Below are 20,170 nucleotides of genomic sequence, written 5' to 3' on the forward strand. Positions count from 1 at the left end.
ACAACATGCCATCTTCTAAGGAAATCTCACTCTCAACCATACAGTACGGTTGCTTTAGAGGAGACAAAATCTTCTCTCTGGACTAACACACACATCCTGTAAAATATGGGGGCATATTATAAAGGATGGCATTAAAAATTATCGCCGGTTTAGCGGCAGAAAGCTGCCGCTAATGTGGCGATAATGGGCTTGATAATATGCCCTTGAGAATTCCAATAGAAGTCCATGTTCTGGTGTGAACATGGGCTTCTATTGGAATTCTCCAGGGCAGATTATCAAGCCCATTATCGCTGCTTTAGAACCGGCGATAATTTTAACGCCATCCTTGATAATATGCCCCGTGGTCGTTATTTAAAGCAGCTAACCAATCCTTTTCTGAACCTAATTTTAGCTCCGGTATCTCTAAGGGCGTGACCAAACAATCCTCGCAATCTTCATTGAGAAGATCACCCAACTGAACATTATCATGATCATTGATTTCAAGCGGGAAATAGGAAATAAAATCTGCTCTTCCATTCTTACCACCTGAAATATGGGCCAAATCAAACTGATACTGCAAAAGTCCGGTGACCATCCTTAAAATCCTAGGGGTGCAACACTTGTTCACACCACAACCAAGAATGCTGACTAGAGGCTTGTGGTCAGATTGTAACAAAAAAAGCCTACCCCATACATATGGATGACATTTTTAAATGGCCCACAAACATGCCAGCAGTTCCTTTTCGATTACAGAGTATTGCAGTCCAGCATCTCTCAACACTCTGGAAGCAAACACAACAGTATGCTCAACATCATCAATCATCTGTGTCAAGGTTGCTCCTAACCCCACTTGGCTGGCATCCACCGTAATGCAACATGGATAACCTCGATCGAAGTGTTTAAGGGCTTTTCTGCTCACCAACATTTACTTGTCTAGGTCAAAAGCCCCCCTACACTCATCGCACCACTCAAATTTGACACCCTTTTTAAGAATATTGCTGATGGGACGTACTTTGGTTGCAAAGTTGGAGACAAACCTAGAGTAATACTCACACAATCCCAAAAGAGACTTCACTCCAGTTTTGTCTGTTGGGGGTGGAGAATTAACAATGACCTCTACCAAGCCTGGTCTAGGGCGTATACCTTATTGGGAGATTAAATGACCCAGATACTCGGCTTTGGGACAGAAGAATCTACACTTTTCAGATTTCAGGACAACTCCCTTTTTCTCAAAAGTGTTGAGAACTTTCTGTAAGACCATATCATGCAATGTACTATCCTTAACAAAAATCAGGACGTCATCCTGAAAAATCAGGACACCCTCCACATCCTTGAGCGGATTGGACATTACTCTGAAATGCCGAAGTTGCTGAAGCCAAACCAAATGGCATGCAACAGTACTGAAAAGTACCAAGGGGAGAGGTGAATGCCTTAAGGTGCTGTGACTCAAGATGGAGCTCCACCTGATGATAGGCACTGGCCAAATCCAAATTACTGAAATACTTAGCCCTTTTTTTATACCAGCAAACAAATCACATATTTTGAGAAACGGATGTGAGTCTACCCAGATTCTTTGTTGAGGGATCTCAAATTAACACAGACACGCAACTACCCACACCTCTTGCGTGTGACTGCTGGAGGAGAAAGCCACGAAGAAAACTCTGTACTTTGGCCACATCAATGGTGGTTCAGAAGTAGTGGAGACGTCTAACGCGATTCCTGCGATGATTCACTTTTTTGTATCAATGGTGGCTCACAAGCAAAGTCGACATTGAACACTGGACTCCTAAGATGGGGTTCACAGTCGAATTAGTGATATTTAAGAATCAATGTAGACTTTGAACACTTGGCTTCTGTGATGAGGTGTTCAGTTACACCAGTGGTGTTTCAGAGGTAGTGTAGCTTTTGAACAGTTGGTTCCTGTGTTGAAACTTTTATCAGCATTCTTAGTGGGGTTTGGAGTAGTAGGGATTTAAACCCCTTAGCTCATTGTGAGGCATTTACTACAGCAATGAGGTTTCCGAAGTAGTGAAGAATTCAAACACTTGGTTTCTCTGATGAGGTGTTCAACAGCATCAGTGATGGTTTAGAAGTATCCTGCATAGAAGGGGGTATCGATCATGTTTATGAATCAGTGTTTCTGGGGTGGAATATCTACATTTCTAGAAGGGGGTGGTTTTTGGCAGATTTTGATTTGCTTTTGATGTGGGTGCTGAATGGGAGGGTAGAGTCTAGGATGAAACCTTGATATTCAGATTGATATCAGGGGTTTAGCTTTAATTGTAGCCTTGAAAGATCATTCACGCTCTTTACATATTTATGGCCATAACGTTCTTAAAATATATTTGTATGTCTTGAGCTGGAGAGCATTTGGGAGTCTTTAGGTCTCATGATAAATATTTTATTGTATATAACATTCGAAATACTGTTGTCATAGTGCTATCTGAAAAATGAGGGCAAAAGATGCATACTCCATTCAATAGAGAAGGCAGCACCTTGATTTTTAGGGTATTTATTTTGCACATACAGTGCCAAAAAACACTGACAGCTTTATATTGAATTAGGAAGTGTTTTAATTGAGGTAAAGCATTTAAAATACACAAGTACATGACCCATAGCTAATCCTACTGGTGAGCAAATGTAATAAAAACATTTATATACATGACGGAATAGCTTTTTTTTCTTTGCAGGGGAACAATCATATTAAGAAGTAATCATGTTTATAGTAAAGGAAGTAGTAAAGTACAGAAAATATTATGTATATATGTAGATGACCCACCAGGAGCTGTGTAGCTAGCTTCCGATTCAGCCTCCTACTCCAACTGATCTCCACATCACCCATACAAAGATGGCATCTTTAATATTCCACTTAGAACATCCTCCAGGGGGTGGGCAGGAGCAGAGCAAGAAGGGCATAAAAATAGATCCCAACACATCTCCCACCTTTACATTGCCCACATACAAGGAGACATGTGAGAAGAAGAACCCAGCATTAGAGTATAAATTCTACAAAGAATAGTGATCAAAGCCTTGGTGTTTTCCCAGGTGTACAATGGGACTGGGGTACTGGCTGTCTTCCTCCCATTGACCCTTGCATGGCAAAGTAGTCAAACGTGCAGTAGGGTAACTAGTTACAGCTTTAGTCTCATTAAACAAGGTGTGGGTCCTCTGCATCGGCTGCCTGAAAGGAGACATATCTTCAAATAAAAAATGTTTGCTTGGTACAAATACAAGTCAATGCACAAAATGTGAGAAGCTTGGAGACGGGTACCTGGACACTGAAACAAAAAGAAACTGATGCAGATAAATGGGGCAGGTGGACACAGCCACTGAAGAACAGGTCCTGGGTGATGGAAATGCAAAAATGCAAAGAGTGAAGCACACAATTAGACAGGGAGACAAGTACAGGAACTGAACATGAGTTACCTGGACAAGAAAACTGGGACTGATACACACAGATCCATAGACCAGGAAGCAGAGGTACAAAAGCAGGGACAGGGAAATTCTAGGGCAGACAAACATGGACACCTTGACTGACTGACTGAATTGTTTATTAAGTGCACTATTGCCGAGGCGTCTTGGCGCTGTATGAGGGTAGAGATTAGCCACTTCCAGTCTAGGGTTTAGTAAATAGCCAGGTTTTTAAAGCCTTTCTAAACAGGATCTTATTTGTTTCTAGTCGTAGCTCTGTGGGCAAAGAATTCCACAGCTTTGCTGCCTGAAATGAGAAAGCCTTACCGCCCCATCGGGCCCTTCTCATCTTAGGTATGCAAACCAAACCCAAGCTGCCTGATCTTAGTGTACAAAACGGTACATACCGGGGAAAAAGAGATTTCATGTCCTCTGCACCTCCTCCGTTGACAGCTTTATATACTAGGCACTCTTACAGCAGCGTTCTGCAGTGACTGGAGTTCGGAGAGCTGTCTTTCTCCAATTCCAACGTACAATGCGTTGCAATAGTCGATACGAGATAAAACTAAGGCTCCTACTACTGTCTTTCTTAACGGAAAAGGTATAAATGGCAGTATTTTTCGGAGGACCTTAATCGTAAAGAAACAAGCCGAGGTGACCTGATTGACTTGAGAGGTGAGTGTTAAATCTTTGTCAACCAGGAAACCTAAATTCTTTACTTTTTGTGTCGGGACAGGACAAGTGCCAGCTTCTGGAGGCCACCACGAGTGATTCCAAATGGAGGGTTTTTGGCCAAAATCAATCACCTCAGTTTTCTCTGTGTTGAGCTTCGGAGGGAAACATAAGATTGGGACAAGGAAATATAAATACTGGAGCAAAGACATATAGACATTAGTACAGCGAGATATGGGTTCAGAGACTGTAACATAGGGACAGGAGCCAGTAGACACAGAAACTGGAACAGAAAAATGGAGATATACTGGAAAACAGAGATACAAAAAAGAAACAAGCATCAGTCAATTAATTAGGTTTCGCCTATGTTTTTTGTTGTAATTTGTAGCTTGCTAAGTAGTTGTACAATATAAGTTACAGAGAGTCTTTTAAAGTGTTATGACTTGTTTATGTACAAAAAGGCAATATATTGTGCTGTTACTAGTGGTACAGTGTGGGTAAGTAATACCGACATTTTGAAAAATGTAATGAAAGAGGGAAATAGTAGAATTAATTAATGTAATAGCAATATTATGTGTTTAGAGAAGTTCTGACTACTTTGGGGCCTGGTGACACTGCACCTGCTGTACCATTGAAATGATGACCCTAGTGTCTGCAAGATAACTACACTTGTGGCTGCTTATTTAGCAGTTAAATATAGCAATATTTGGTGTTTAGTGGGGTCCCAAGAGCTTTTGGCCCTGGTGCCACTGCACCTGCTGCACCATTTAAATCAAGTCCCTTTTAACTGCAAGGTAAGAGCAATTGTGACTGTCTGTTTAGTAGTCAAATATAGCAATATTATGTAATTACAGGAGTACTGACAACTTTTGGGCCCGATGCTACTGCACCTGCTGCACCCTTCAAATCAGGACCCTGTTGTCTGCAAGGTAAATGCACTTGTGGCTGCCTGTTTAGTAGTAAAATATAGCATAGCGCTTGTATATTAACTTTATTTTTAATGTGCAATGTTTATTAGAACATTTAGAATTTGATCATAATAACCAAATAGATTACGATGGAAAATTCAATCCGATAATGCCTACAAAGTGCAAAGAAAGGTACTGAGGCATGAATAGGAAAATGCCACAAATGTTCTAAGGCTAAAGCATCTGCTTTACACAACTAAATAAACAAGCATTGGCATAGTCAATAGGTCTCGCCTTTGGGACCTTATAAGTGTTTAGTCATGCAACACTTGATGTTGTTGCACCAAGGATATTGTGCTGGATAACTAAACACTTATAAGGTCCCAAAGGTGAGACCTATTGGCTTTGCCAATGCTTGTTATTATTCAAAGCGGATCACAATGGGTGGTATTGGCAACAAGCATTAAAAATATAATGAAAATTAAACAAAATCTTTGTATACAAGGTATTTGTCTGCTTTTATAGATCAATTTGTTTCCTTGTCTTTTGCAATATTATTATGCAAATATTTAGAAAGTATATTCCAGGCAAATATTAACAAATGGTGCATTTTCACGCTACTTTACCCAAAGAGCTTCCGATGAGCACTTTATCGTATCATGTAATGTAATGCAATTGCCAGCCCATCCGGGAAGCCATGCAGTGGTGAGCAAGAGTCAGAATCCCAGAGATTACAAATTGTTTACACGGAGGTAATTACCACGTCGGTGGATTCATCAGAACAGACTTCTAACTTCTTTGGCACACGGTCCATAAATGAGAAAATTACATTCAACAATAATACCAACTTACTGCAAAAGGAGTGTCCATACCTATGCGCATGCATCACAGACTACAGAAGGCGTCATGGCTCGTTTGCGTCTAGGTCCACAAACTTTTCTAAGACATTGAGTGTAATGCAAAATAAGAAGGCAAACCTTCTTTAGTAATTAATATAAAGAGGTTTATTTTCCACTCTTCCGGGATACTGCGTGGTTCTAACTTCTAGTGCAACATAATGTGCTCGAAGCCTTCTTGTAAGGTCTCTGAGCTCTTATATACAATGCATACATGTATATATTTAGAAAGAAGTAAATGAGCTCCGTTTGTCAGGAGACATGGGAACACTCACTCCTCCAGATCAGCAGAAAGCTGCCTGGTTTCACATTACAAACAGCTCAGGACTGGAGCCGCATTCGCTGGAGGAAGCGTTGCTATGGCAACCCACAGCAATCTGTAATGCGAGCCCGTACTCAAGGCATTCACATCTGCAACTCCTCAATGGCAAAATCTTCCAATTTCATGCCTTTCACTAAAATATCAAAACACGCGTTTTTAGCGATTAAAACACGCACAACGGTGTTTATGTATGAATGCGTATACAGCGTATCCTCAGCACAATTCGTAAACCCGGCAGCAGATGATTTCAATTTTTAAGAAAAAGCATTTTTCTCTCGCAAGAACCAAGATCACAGCGTGTTTTGAGGATCCAGCAGCCTGGCAGTACGACCGGTGTTAATACACCTCAAGTGATGCTCGTAACCGGCAAAGTTGATCAAGGACAGCGCACGCGCAGAGCGGACAGTCGAGGACGAACCAGAAGTGAACCCCCTTACCAGAGGAGCTTAAGGACCTCTCGATTAACAAGAAAAATGATAAAGGGTGGAGTGGGGGACAGCATCATCTCGTAGAAAAGGCAACGCATTGGGTGGAAAGAGTTAAGGCATGCACTGGCCAAGAAAAAAAGCGAGAGAGGGGGAGAGAGAGAGAGAGCGAGAGAGAGAATGAGAGAGAGAGCGCGAGGAGAGAGAGAGAGCGAGAGTGAGCCCGGGAGTTCTGCGTGCGTGCGCAGTCTGCTCATTTTCAAGCACTGCGCTCGTGCTTGTGGCGCGAGTGCAGTGCTTGCGCAAGGTGGATGCCGCCACAAGCACGAGTATGTGCTTCGAAAAAGAGCAGAACGAAAGCTAAAGGTCCTCCTATGCAGCGCATGCGCGCTGCGTAGCCAAGACTTAAATAAAGCAAGCATTCCAGCATACTGTTAGAAGCTGTCTGCCTTTTCTGTGGAAGAGATCTTATCTTGACAGTGAATGGGGATTAAACAATGTGAACAGCTTTTGTAAAAGTATCGTAAATATGTGCAGCCAGGGGAAGTTAACAAAAAAAAGTTCCACACAAAAGCAAACAAACACAGTATTTCGGCTATGGGAATTGATAAGAGCTCCCTTTTAAGATATATTAAACACAAGAAATTTCATAAGCGCAAGTGCTGTGCAGATGAAACCTAAAAATTGGACAGGGAAACTTGGGCATGAATACTGGGACTGGTAAAACATAGCTACATGGACCCTGATCGTCGGCACAGGGACTGGGAGACATTAGGAGAGGAAAACATGGACACGGGCACAGGGAAAAACAACATTGCTTCAAAGAAAGAGAAACACTGGATCATGGAAAGTGAAATATAGACACTTATACCCTGAGGGACAGGGACATGCCAAAACTGGAACAGAGAGTTATGGAACTGGATCCAAAAGTCTTAGACACCAGAACTACGTGACACAGAGTCTGGGATGAATACACACAGATGCAGCCACAAGGAAAGTGAGATTTCAACTAAGATACTGAGGCAGGGATACGTGGGCATTGGCACATGGAGACCCTAACCTCAAATCACAGATAGACAGGCATAGGCACAAGGAGACATAGACCAAGGGACAGGACAGTAAGAAACCTGCAGTGGAACAGGCAGACACATGGAGATGAAGGCAAACCTATTTGGAAAGGTATATATGATTACAGAGACACCCAGATTTAGAACAAGCACACATATACACAGGGACAGGGAGATTGGCAACTTGGAACAGGGAGGAATAGAGATGGGAACCTGAAGCCAAAGACATTGGTACACTGGAATATGGAAGCATCTGCGTCCATGTGCATGCTTGTGCACAGTCATCATGGAAACAATGACATGCACACTAGGGTGGAGTAAGGAGACACAAAGATTAGGTAAGACACAAACTGGCATTTAGACATTAAACATCCTTAAGCCCCCATTAACCTATTTGGGACAATTTGACCCCTAGCAACTCCCCACCAAAACACACTGTATGACATGAAAAGAACATACTCTGGTCCATTTATATTAGTCTACACACATTTCATAATAGTCCATGCGTACATGGCTATCTACAGTACCACGAGGCAGGAACAACCGCAGAAGAGTGCTAAACAAAAACATAACATGCATTGGAACTTTTTCACATTATAATTGCAGGTAATTCTGATCTGAAATGGCACATATCTAAAAAGAAGTCAGACAACCGAGCCAGCTATGGAATCCTCAGGTTTTAAATAAAAGTGTTTAAGTTAAAAGGTATTTTCAGATACAGAATGATGGTGGATGGTGAAAAATTTGGGTTAAATAATGGATTTGCTGCCCCTCTTTCACAGAAAACCAAAGGTTATTGAGTCATAATGCAGTTATTACTGTTTTTATTTTAGAAGTGAGGTAGTTAACTATTATTGCAAATCTCAGTGTCCTGCTGAAGGTATAGGACTTCCTACTAATCTGTGTTGAGTAGGGATAGGTAGTTTGTGGTTTAGCAGTACTGTAGTGCTGGTGGCTCACACTGCTGAGGTCCTGTCTACAGTGAAAATGATGTAAACCTGTATACTCCTCGAGTGGTGGCATCTCACAGGGCAGTGCAGAGTCAGAGGGGTTAGATGAGGCACATACATGTGTCTCTGAAACCCGGCCAGGTGTGTGAATGAGAGGACCAGGAAAACCACACCAGTCATCTTGCCTCCTTTATGCTGGGTTAAGAGGTGGTAACCTCTTCACAAAATGTTTACACTCAGTGGCTCAATGGCCTCTTTTACCACCTGGGCAAGCCAACAGAGATTGTGTTCTCTGCGCACCAATACTACCCATGCAAATAAAATAGTGACCACTAATGCAATATTTTGTATGGAATTTAGCAAATAACTGGAAAAAGGTGTCTAAGGAGGTGATGTCAACTAAAGTCTGAGACTGAAGTGGTGGATGAGCTGGCTCTTGTGAGGCATTACTGCACATTTCACCTTCTCACTATTCTTCGGCCCCCTTGGAGAGTGCAGTACTCTACATCTCTTGTACACGCATCAAGCCGTAGTTGGTCTCTTCCTGGCAAATTTTGCCCTTTGTTGTGGAAAGTAAGATTTTTCTTTCACTAAGTTTTCATCATTTAATGGATGTTTTTTTATAGAATAAAACACATATTTCTGTCTTACACTTCAATAAACATTCAAATTTCATCAAAATGGCTTACATCTTTTTAATTTTTCTTTCAGTACACCACTTCAACTTTCCACTGATCAGCCTTTTTTTGATCTTTTCCTTCTGACGGCTTCAATTTTATCATCTGCCTTCCGCTAGTTAATTTTACTTTTTTTATTTCTCCCACAGGTGATTCTGTTGTGTTATTTCTAATATTGCTATTGGAAACCTATATTGGTCTTCGGATGTCTTTACTGTCAGGTAGCAAGACCCACTAATGGGTCTTCGCTTTTGGAAACCTTCGGAACCATTGCAACATTGTATCCTGCAACATTGTACTCTGCGGTCCTTTGCTCATACAGAGCCACCGCTGCTGGTTCTTACCGCCACTGTGGGGAAGGGAGGAACACTACATCCCCCAGGTGCCCTTTGCTGACTCCACCTGGACCTAGGGCCGCCCACCTGACCTCCCGTCCACCGGCCCTTCAAGAAACCTCGCGGAACCCGCTGGCGCGGGTCCCGCTTCGCTTTTGGAAACCTTCGGAACCATTGCAACATTGTATCCTGCAACATTGTACTCTGCGGTCCTTTGCTCATACCGAGCCACCGCTGCTGGTTCTTACCGCCACTGTGGGGAAGGGAGGAACACTACATCCCCCAGGTGCCCTTTGCTGACTCCACCTGGGCCTAGGGCCACCCACCTGACCTCCCGCCCACCGGCCCTTCAAGAAACCTCGCGGAACCCGCTGGCGCGGGTCCCGCTTCGCTTTTGGAAACCTTTGGAACCATTGCAACATTGTATCCTGCAACATTGTACTCTGCGGTCCTTTGCTCATACCGAGCCACCGCTGCTGGTTCTTACCGCCACTGTGGGGAAGGGAGGAACACTACATCCCCCAGGTGCTCTTTGCTGACTCCACCTGGGCCTAGGGCCGCCCACCTGACCTCCCGCCCACCGGCCCTTCAAGAAACCTCGCGGAATCCGCTGGCGCGGGTCCCGCTTCGCTTTTGGAAACCTTTGGAACCATTGCAACATTGTATCCTGCAACATTGTACTCTGCGGTCCTTTGCATACCGAGCCACCGCTGCTGGTTCTTACCGCCACTGTGGGGAAGGGAGGAACACTACATCCCCCAGGTGCCCTTTGCTGACTCCACCTGGGCCTAGGGCCGCCCACCTGACCTCCCGCCCACCGGCCCTTCAAGAAACCTCGCGGAACCCGCTGGCGCGGGTCCCGCTTCGCTTTTGGAAACCTTCGGAACCATTGCAACATTGTATCCTGCAACATTGTACTCTGCGGTCCTTTGCTCATACCGAGCCACCGCTGCTGGTTCTTACCGCCACTGTGGGGAAGGGAGGAACACTACATCCCCCAGGTGCCCTTTGCTGACTCCACCTGGGCCTAGGGCCGCCCACCTGACCTCCCGCCCACTGGTTCTATATCTATTCATCACTGTTTCCGCAGCGCAGAACGCGCGCGGGAACGAGCTCGGGACAAGGGCGGGACCGTCTGTGGCCGTCAGGGGCCGAAGGAGGCCGGGCCGGGCCATTCCCCTTGGTCCCTCCGTTTTGTTGTTTCTGGTAAAGTCTCCCGTTATCAAGTATTTTGTGGACTAAGTGTGGATGTGTTTGCAATAGTATATAGTCAATTGTACCACTCGTCTAGTTTTGTACTATTTAACTGAGCTTATGGCAATGTCTACGCGTTCGGGAAAGGGAGGTGGGTCTGGCGGGGGCACAGTTAGTGGCACCTTAGATCAATTTTTAATACGCGCCTGTTCTGTCCTTGAAAAGGAAATAGCTATCACAGAACGCCGTTTCTCTCTTGATCAGCTCAATGCTAAACGTTCGTCACTGGGCAAAATAGCAATGGCTGTTTCCCCCGTTACAGAAAATAATCAAACAAATACTATCACATTGGGGAACAACCAAAGTACGGCGTCCAGAATGGATATAAATCTAGATAGCTCTATAGGTCATGGCCCTTTATCACAGTTAGACTCGTCCCATTCTCCCCTGCTGGTGATTCCAACGGTGGCCTCCGAGTCTATTGTTAACATAGTCCCCACTCCTGATATTCCTGTTTCCCTTGTGTCATCTAATATTGCTGGATCTAAAACTGCTCCAAGCAAAAGGAAAAGAGTGGGTAGTGGCCATAAGGGGGACCATCCAAAAGCACCCAAGAAATGTAAAACCAAATCGTGCAATACTATTAACATGAAAGCGGGTCGCTCAGCGATATCTACACCTCAACAACAGAGGATACAATCATCCACTGCGTACCCTAATAATTTGGTCCCCCAAACAACATCTGTAGAGCAGCTACCTTTGAATCCTGGTCCACATGGCCCCGAGTTTCAATCTTCTCTTGTTGACCAAATCGAAATTCTTATTAAATCTCTTACACTCCCTTTGATTGAAAGAGTGAAGACTCTGTCTGAGAGGCTCGAGAGATTTGAGCAGGCCTCCTTAGACAACTTCTTCTATCTTAAATCATTCATTAAGTTGCATTCGAAGATTGGCCATGATAATCCTGTTATTGTTGACCCCATTCCTAATATTCCAAGCGAGCCTATTTCCCAACCTACTCTGCTAAATCTGAATATTACCTCAAATTTAGGGCCCAAGAATGGAGCCATTGCAACAGGTCGCAAATCCTTAGCATCTACGCGTAACCTGGATGGAAACTCCACGAAAAATAAAAAACTAGTCTCTGGTCCAACTAATAGTCACGAAAATCTTGAAGCATTAGGACACGAGACAGAATCCACCCAGAGTCTGCCCAAATCATCTAGTAAGGGTCCTGTACAAGATCAACCGAACGATAATGTTATTTGCACCCAGCACAACTTACCTCATATTAATTTGCCACCGGAGTGCCTACCTTTTGTGGTTGTTTTAACAGGAGTTCCTCAGCTTAAAGCTGGTAAAACTGAATCCTTTACTGAATTAAAAAATAAAACAACACATTGGCTTAACAACAACAAGCCGCTTCCTAGGCACCTGGATGGCCAAGTTCTCCATGTTAGAAGGGTTTCCTGGGTGGGTAATAGACGTAAGAACATGTCTGGCGATTGTATTCTTGTAAATTTTAGGGATCCTCGTGTCACAAGGCTAATTTGTAACCATCATTCAGGCTCTGCTACAAATGGTATAGGATGTCTTGACTTAAGTCAATTCTATTCAGATTCTGCATATTTCCACTATTCACAGTCTTTTTTCCACTTGGCCCACGACGGGTTCCACAAGGGGGCCCAGACCACCAGTGACAATGATTACGCCACTTCTGCCTCTATTAGACATCGAGAATCCCATGGACATTATGATTCTCGTTCACTACGTCTTTTCTAAATAACATTACATTAGAATTTCTTTTTATTGTAGATACATCACCAGTATGCCCGTCATCTCTAGAAATGAATGCGTTAGTCGGGAAATTATTACTATTGCCAAAGACTATCCTTAGTATTATTTTTAGAACTAGGCCTATGATAGCCTTTCACATATGAAGTCCTCTTACGCTACTCGCTTATTACGTCCTTTTTAAATAATATGACAGTTAGGTCAATAGAATTACTGTTTATTATAGATACATCACCAGCATGTCACGCTTGAGAGTGTCCATGTGACGAATCTATGATATTGCTTTTAGCAAATCAGGCTTGCTAACAAGCACAGATATATTTTTTACACTTGACACGGTTGGAATGTTTTTTCTTTGTTTTTCTGTTTTAGATTCTTTTTCTCACTTAATATAAGTGAGTTTTTCCAGTTATTTCGACTAGACTCTTCCAGACTGAAAATGTATTGCATTCACTACGGACCTAGGATTCAATAGGTGAGAATATGGGTCCTTTGTTAATGACCCTACGTCTTCTTTCTAAAAAAAACACTTTTTACCTTTTTGTAGTGTCTTATGGTTTTCTTGTTTCTTGGTTTTAGATATTTGGCCTCACCGTATTATGGTGAATTACTAAGTCCGCATATACAACTTGATTGGGATTTGTCCATTTTGAAACAGCTTGTTTATTTGCACTTCACATTTGATACCAACTTTGGATTTAAAATCTTCATTGAGGTGAGAACCCTTTGAAATAACCTAGCGAATTTTTGGTGAATTCATGTGTTATCTTCTCCCCTCCCCTGCCTGTTTTCAACCACTGGTGATATGTCTGTTGGAATATAATAATCGCCTTCAAAAAACTTCATGTTGTCTAAGTTTTGTCCCACATGGTATTCAGAGTATGCTATATTTTTTAATTTCGTTTGACTGGTCACATCACTTACAGATGAGCGCTTATCAATGTTTTGCACTAATTCTCTATGTTTTCGTTTTTATGTTAACATGATTGTAATTGGTTTGAATTATTTCGTACTTGTCATTTGTTACATGTTTGTCTTAAATGCTCTGCTACACAAGTTATACATACTATTCGATTGTACAGGTATAAAACATAAAACAGTTTTTTGTGCTCTTTGTTGTTGGGTCAGCTATACGTAGGATATTTATGTTTTGTGGTATCTTATATATTTGTGTTGTCAATTGTAATGTGATATTTATGTCGTTTTTTATTTATAATATTGCAGCCCTGACGAAGTTCCCACTGGCAGTGTAATGGGAACGAAACGCGTTGGCTGTGTGCCAGTTTCTGAACCAAATTTTTGAATAAAAGGACTTTTACGTGGAATAAGCGACTTATCTCACCTCATTGACTCTGAAACGAGTGCACCTTCCAACTTCTCTTTCTTTGGCCTCTATATAACACCCTTGGATGGCGGGTGTGGGAAGAGTTTGCACCACTTTAGAAATCATAACGTTACACGGATTGGAAGTTTTTGACCTTGGTTTGCCGTTTGTTCTTTCCTGTTTATGAAGTGCGTTATGAGCCTTATCTTGACATTATCCAGATGCCTTTTGATTGAGCTCTCTATTTTAAATTTAGGGTTGGCACACTTCCAGTGCGCGAATTAACCGCACGCTGAAAGCCACCTCTTCAGACATCACCATTTTGTCCTTTCTGCGAGACTAGAGTCGAGTCAATTGCACATGTTTTATTTGCATGTCCTGAATATAAAATTCTAAGGACCTAATGGCTCAAACCCCTGTGTAGAGACTTAGGCACAAGAGACCATCTCATAGCTTTGCGCATTTTTAAATCAGATACACGATCTCTGTATGTTTGCGCATTATCCAAGTTTCTGAGGTGGTCTTGGCTGTTAAGATCTAAAGCCCTCGCAGTCCACACATAAGCAGATTTTTCTTTCTTGTCATACTGATTGCTTATATTCTCTTTTAAAGAAATTGTCTTATTTATTCTGTTTATATGTACTTTTTACCTTCTGTCTGCTTTGGAAATCTGGTGATATCACTGTTTTATGACTAGTTCTGTGATTTTATATTTGTCTATGTTATAAATGTACACGCTTTTAAGATGTGCTTATATCGAAATAAAGCTTATTTCATTCATTCAAATATCATAATAAATACATTTAAAAAAGTAAATAATATGTTACTGTGGTTACCTTTCTCAAAGATAGCTCCACATTTGTATCTGCAGTGAAGTTATATTTGGCTACAGCTTTTCCAATTTCTTGAACTTGTGCTGGCGGAGGAGGCCTTACTGGCTGTGTTTTTTCAGGGCTCAGCTTCTGTGTGAAAAGCAGATCTGTAAACCTTGTCCGCCATGAGCTAACTGAACAAGCAAAGGTGCAAGAAACAGAAGAAAGAAAGCAAAAGAACCACATACTTCAACGTAGGACACTGGAAATATCCCAACTCTTCCTTGGTGTTCTCCTTCGTACCAATTTCGATCAATTTGACGGAGGACGTGGATTGTGTCTCCTTTCTTGAAAGATATCTCCCTGCAGAATCATAGCCAGTTATTAGCTGGGTTATCATAAAGACTGCAGCTCCGTTTTAATCACACACAAAATGCCACAGGAACATTTCTCTGTCTGGAGAGGTGAGTTTGCTTGCTTTCCCGCTCTTTTAACTGAGCACAGACAAATAATAGCGGAGCAGTGCGAGGACTGCAGCTCAGAATTTGGAGTCACTAATAATTGGGTAATTATTTTCACAGAAATAGTAACAGTCTCAAATTGACTCAAGAATTAGCTTCTGGCCCACTCTAAGAATGTCCCCTCGTGCTTGTAGCAGTAGTGTAGTCTCACAGATTCTTCCAACGTTTCAGACTGGTCTCCTTTTCCCCGTCTCTTGAAACATGCTAGCTATACAATGGGGCCATCGTGGCGACACAAGAACTATACAGGGGGCATGGATTGCAAACACGAACTGTGCGCCATCCACTGTATTGTACTAAAACTGGCATTGCATTTACATACCGCTCACCACCCCTTATGAGGCATCTAGGCCCTTCACGGCGAGTAGCACGCTACCTCGAAATCCAAAGTTAGCGGTCTATCCATTGGTTATTAGGGTTAGTCTTGTGCTCTCGAAACATTCCATGCATTTATTACAGTTTCTTTGTGACACTTGAATGACTTCAGTGTGAGCATTAAAGCGGGTTATGTGAGAAGCTAATGGTTGATAGAATAAATAGATATTAGGTTGCAGGGATATGGTTTCAAAGAAAGAGAGATTAAGATAGGCACGCGATTTAGAGTTACAGACTATATCTATCTATCTATCTATCTATAATATATATATATATATATATATATATATATATATATATATATATATATATATATATATATATAGAGAGAGAGAGAGAGAGAGAGAGAGAGAGAGAGAGAGTTATTTATATATATAGATATATATACGTGAGGCATGCTGAAGGTAGAAGGGGAGGGGCATTTGAAATTAAATATGGTAGGGAACAATTGAAAGTTAAGGTCATGGTAAATTTGTCATGCATGGTTTTAAGGCTATAGCAGGGAGTATTTTTGCAATAGCATGCAATACGTAGAAGTAAACCTGTAGAAAGGAATGTGGCTTTTAACAGTCTTTCTAGAGATAATTTAAGTTTGAAGAGGTGACGGATACTTTCCTCACTGCAAAAACCACCCCATTGCTTGTTGAGATCCCTTTACTAGCGACCATCAAACACTGACATTTAAGTACATGTACATTACCATTTGACTTTGACTACACCATTTAGAAAGCTCTTGTGCACGTCATACTGCTGTAGGTGTGATACAAATACTTGCAAACACAGAAAGGACACTTATATGTACCTACTTCAGCAGTACAGAAAATACTATGAAATGTTGTTATAGTTTATGCATGCTAATCATACAAACAACAAAAGGAAACATGTTAAGTAAACACTCAACAACTTATTATTATAACAAAGTAGTTGATAAACCTGTTGCAGGAATCATAATTAGCTAATTCAGTGCATCGTTTATATGACCCATTCATTTCCTGGTTTAGAAGTGCTGCCCTCTGCCCCACCCACTGAAGAGCACTGGGCACCACAGACCAGACACCACTCTCCGCAGAAAGAATGAGTCTTGTGGTCACACCATAACTCTCCAGCATCCATCTTGCATCGTAGTGGAGCGTACCTGGCTCTAAACCATCACTAAATCTCATACATAGTACAGGCAACAAGGTGGTGTGATAGGTGTCATCTTTAAAGGGCAGCCTGTCTCCTGATAGTATCAGGACAGTGATGGTGAGGTTATTGGGACTTCCGGTTGCCTCTGCCAGAGGACATCTGCTATGCGTAATACAAATCAATGACTTACTTTGCAGTCTGAGCCTTAAAATCATACACCGCTTTGGCTGTCTGCTTCTAAAAAAGAGAGAAAGGTAAATGCTATTAACAATAACCCAGATTAATGAAATCATGGTTGGGCCATAGATACAAGCATTTATATGACAATTGTAGATATGCGCATTTATATGACAATGGTATTAAACAAACAAAAAACAAAGCTCACATTTGGATCATTAGAATAGTTTCTGATTAACGGATTCTACATGCAGGGTTCATTGGCTCTCATAAAATCATCCACCAGCTCAGTGCTTCAGCTGCAGTGTGGGGTTTGTTTGGGTAATTCTGTCAAGTACTTCCGGGTCAGCCTTATTAAACAAATCTCCCACCACTCTCAAATTACAGTGCTTCTTGAAACTAAGAACACATCAAAAAGATTGCCCATTGGAGAGTTCCTATATTCGTGAAAAAAGACTGAGGACTGCGATATCTACCCTCAATGGAATATTATTTTAATACCACCAGATCCCTAAATCCTAATTGTTTTGATTTGATGTATTTCTTTTTATTAACCTTTATTTTTGAAAAAAAAAGTTAGGTTGGGAATTTTAACATACTCATTTATTAACAAGTTATTCAGTCGAAAAGGACTGAATATCTCGGTAGGATGGTAAAGAGGCGTTGCTCCAAGGGAAAGACAAATCAACGAGGAGGGGGGGCAAACACATGATGAACAAGGAAAATCACTCAATTAAAAGCAAACAAATAAGAGTGGACAACCAGTATTTAATTTGTAAAAAAATAAGTGTCGGGCTCAAAGTTTTATCTCAGAACCTCATTACCAGCGCTGCTGACAATTGTTTCATCTACCACCAGACACTCTCTCCCTCTTTATCTCCGTTTTGCAGGTACTTTTCACTCCTACTTTTTTTTCCTGATGTCTCTATTTTCCAGTTGTTCCCTTTTTGCATCTTTACTCATTTTTAGGTCTCGCCTGACCCAGCGCATGCGCTGGTCTGGCGCGACTTATTGAGAGGGCTCCAAAAAGTGCTACCAGGCCAGCCTTGAGCTACAGTGCAAGTGTGCGGACGCGCGCGCAGCGCTCGACTGAGATTACTTTCACTTTCTCGGCCGCACGGCCACTTTAATGTTTGATCACAATCACTTTCGCGGCCGTACGGCCGCTTTGCATAGCCAATAGGTCTCGCTTTTGGGACCTTATAAGTATTTAGTTATGCAACTGTTGCATGGCTAAACACTTATAAGGTCCAAAAGGCGAGACCTATTGGCTATGCCAATGCTTGTTACCTTTCTCTCTCGTTCCTTCCGGTCCCTAAAAATAAGTGCTGCTGGCCACAAGCTGCAATCACCAGCTCAAATTAGGCACTGGAAATAGGATTTGTGATGGGAGTGTGGGCCTAGACTTCAGCTCCCCGGGCCTTCCTTGATTCTTTAAAGTAAGCAGCCCTCGATCATGAAATAAAAACACGCACGTATTTGTTACCGCAGCTGAGTTGACATTAGTTAGTTATTGAAAGGCTTCTCTCTTTCTTTGTAGCCGAGCATGTTCAATAAGGCTGGGTACAGGCGGAGGCAGAAAGATCCATTCTCTGGCAGAGTCATGGTGAAGTCTATCCCAGCAGTCCCATCCAGTTCAGCTCTGGCAACAAAGGGCCCAAGAGGCTGTCCCATGAAGCGAGATGCATGCAATGCCAGTTCCCCACTGTACATGACGGGCGGGGAAAACAAGAGGTCCAATGTTAAGGCATTATTCCTAAGAAGGCACAGCGACTTTTATTCGTCCACCTATGCTCACCCACTACTTACATTTCTGTATCACTCATGACACAGGCAGTGTCTAAGGGGTGAGAAGAACTGCGGGCTCCGCCCTACCGCTGGCTCAGCTGTGGCAACACAGTCGTAGGCCTCTGTGAAATATTTTATTACTAGGCGCCAAGCACACAGACTAGATTAATGTACGCATATTTTTATTTGCTCGCCACGTTCCTTCATCGTCTTGGGCCTGCGTATCCAAGCTTTCTCGCCACAGAAGAGTCATGAGCCAGCCCCTAGCAATAATTATCCAATTAGAGGCTCAGGCAGGGTGCAGGCCTTTTGATGAAATGGGTAAAATTGAAAGCGGCTCGGAAGATGATTTGACAAAAATACAGTAGCCCTACTGCATGCATTCCTCTTTGAAAACGTATCTGCACCACAGCTGCCTGCGTAAAATATAGCTATAGTGCCGGCCCTGGAAAATAAGTGCAGGTGCTGAGCACCGGAAAGCATCGGCACAAATTAAGCACTGGTGACAACAAAGGCTACCGGTAAGCAATGGGCTGGGCTAAAGCCCATTGTACGTTTTTGGTATAGTCCACGATAGGCTTCTACATGCCCGACAGGGGGGACCTAAAAATGTCTGAAAGAAAGTACACCAAACTCAAAAGGCAATTTCATTCAGAAATGTTTAAGTTATAGGCCTTACACTAGGTGTTCTCTGAGTAGCCATGACTTCAGTGCATACATATTAGAAAACTGCTAACACTGGGACAATTTGAAAAATACACAAAGACGCATTGTTATTTACTGAATTTTCCAAATGTTGCTACTATCATAGAATGTGATTGGTTGAAATCCCTCTAATACTTTACCAGCAAGTAGATATTATATTTCTCTGGCATTTGATCACAAATATTGTTTATAAACAAAAGTAAGGAAAAACAACACAAATTAGATGTACAAAACGCCCCCTCACAAAAGACATGTTACACCAGTGACAAATAATTTCACCCTGGAAACACCCTACTTGACCAGGGACAAGGACTAAGTTAGAAATACAACTAGACTTGCTAATTACTTGGGAGTATTATGTTGGCACAGTGCCTGTTATAATTTGCCCCGTCTTCTTGAATGATGGAAGGCTCCATGGCCAGGAAATGTTGGTGCCCCCTACAGACACCCTTCCTCTTTAAATAGCACTCTTTCGACAGTAAGGTTGTAAACACCGGAAGACATTATTCAAAGCATATCTTCATATCTAAAATATTACTGTTCTGTGGGGAGTGGACCACCATGAGAAATAGATTCATCGCGAATCTTATTGTGGAAACGTCTACATGGTAAGTATTCCCCTGAATTACTAACTAGGGACAAGATTCCCCTTCTGAAAAATACCCAGTGCTTCTTACATGCTCAATATCCAGTGCACCTTTGATGCCCAG

At 42.2% G+C, this 20,170-nt stretch overlaps 1 protein-coding gene across 14 annotated transcripts in view; it reads right to left on the reverse strand.

Moving 5' to 3' along the window:
* SORBS2 (sorbin and SH3 domain containing 2) overlaps positions 1–20,170 on the reverse strand; it is a 665,007-nt gene that overhangs the window by 110,199 nt on the left and 534,638 nt on the right. For all 14 annotated transcript variants that reach the window (XM_085641964.1, XM_085641952.1, XM_085641951.1 and 11 more), the window contains 3 exons: positions 16,981–17,027; positions 15,015–15,129; positions 14,791–14,916 (listed from right to left, as the gene is read on the reverse strand). In XM_085641964.1, the coding sequence (XP_085498090.1) occupies positions 14,791–14,916; positions 15,015–15,129; positions 16,981–17,027 (288 nt within the window). The remainder of the gene's footprint in view (positions 1–14,790; positions 14,917–15,014; positions 15,130–16,980; positions 17,028–20,170) is intronic.

This window comes from Triturus cristatus, chromosome 2_2, assembly GCF_964204655.1.
Source record: "Triturus cristatus chromosome 2_2, aTriCri1.1, whole genome shotgun sequence".
Classification (NCBI taxonomy): domain Eukaryota; kingdom Metazoa; phylum Chordata; class Amphibia; order Caudata; family Salamandridae; genus Triturus; species Triturus cristatus.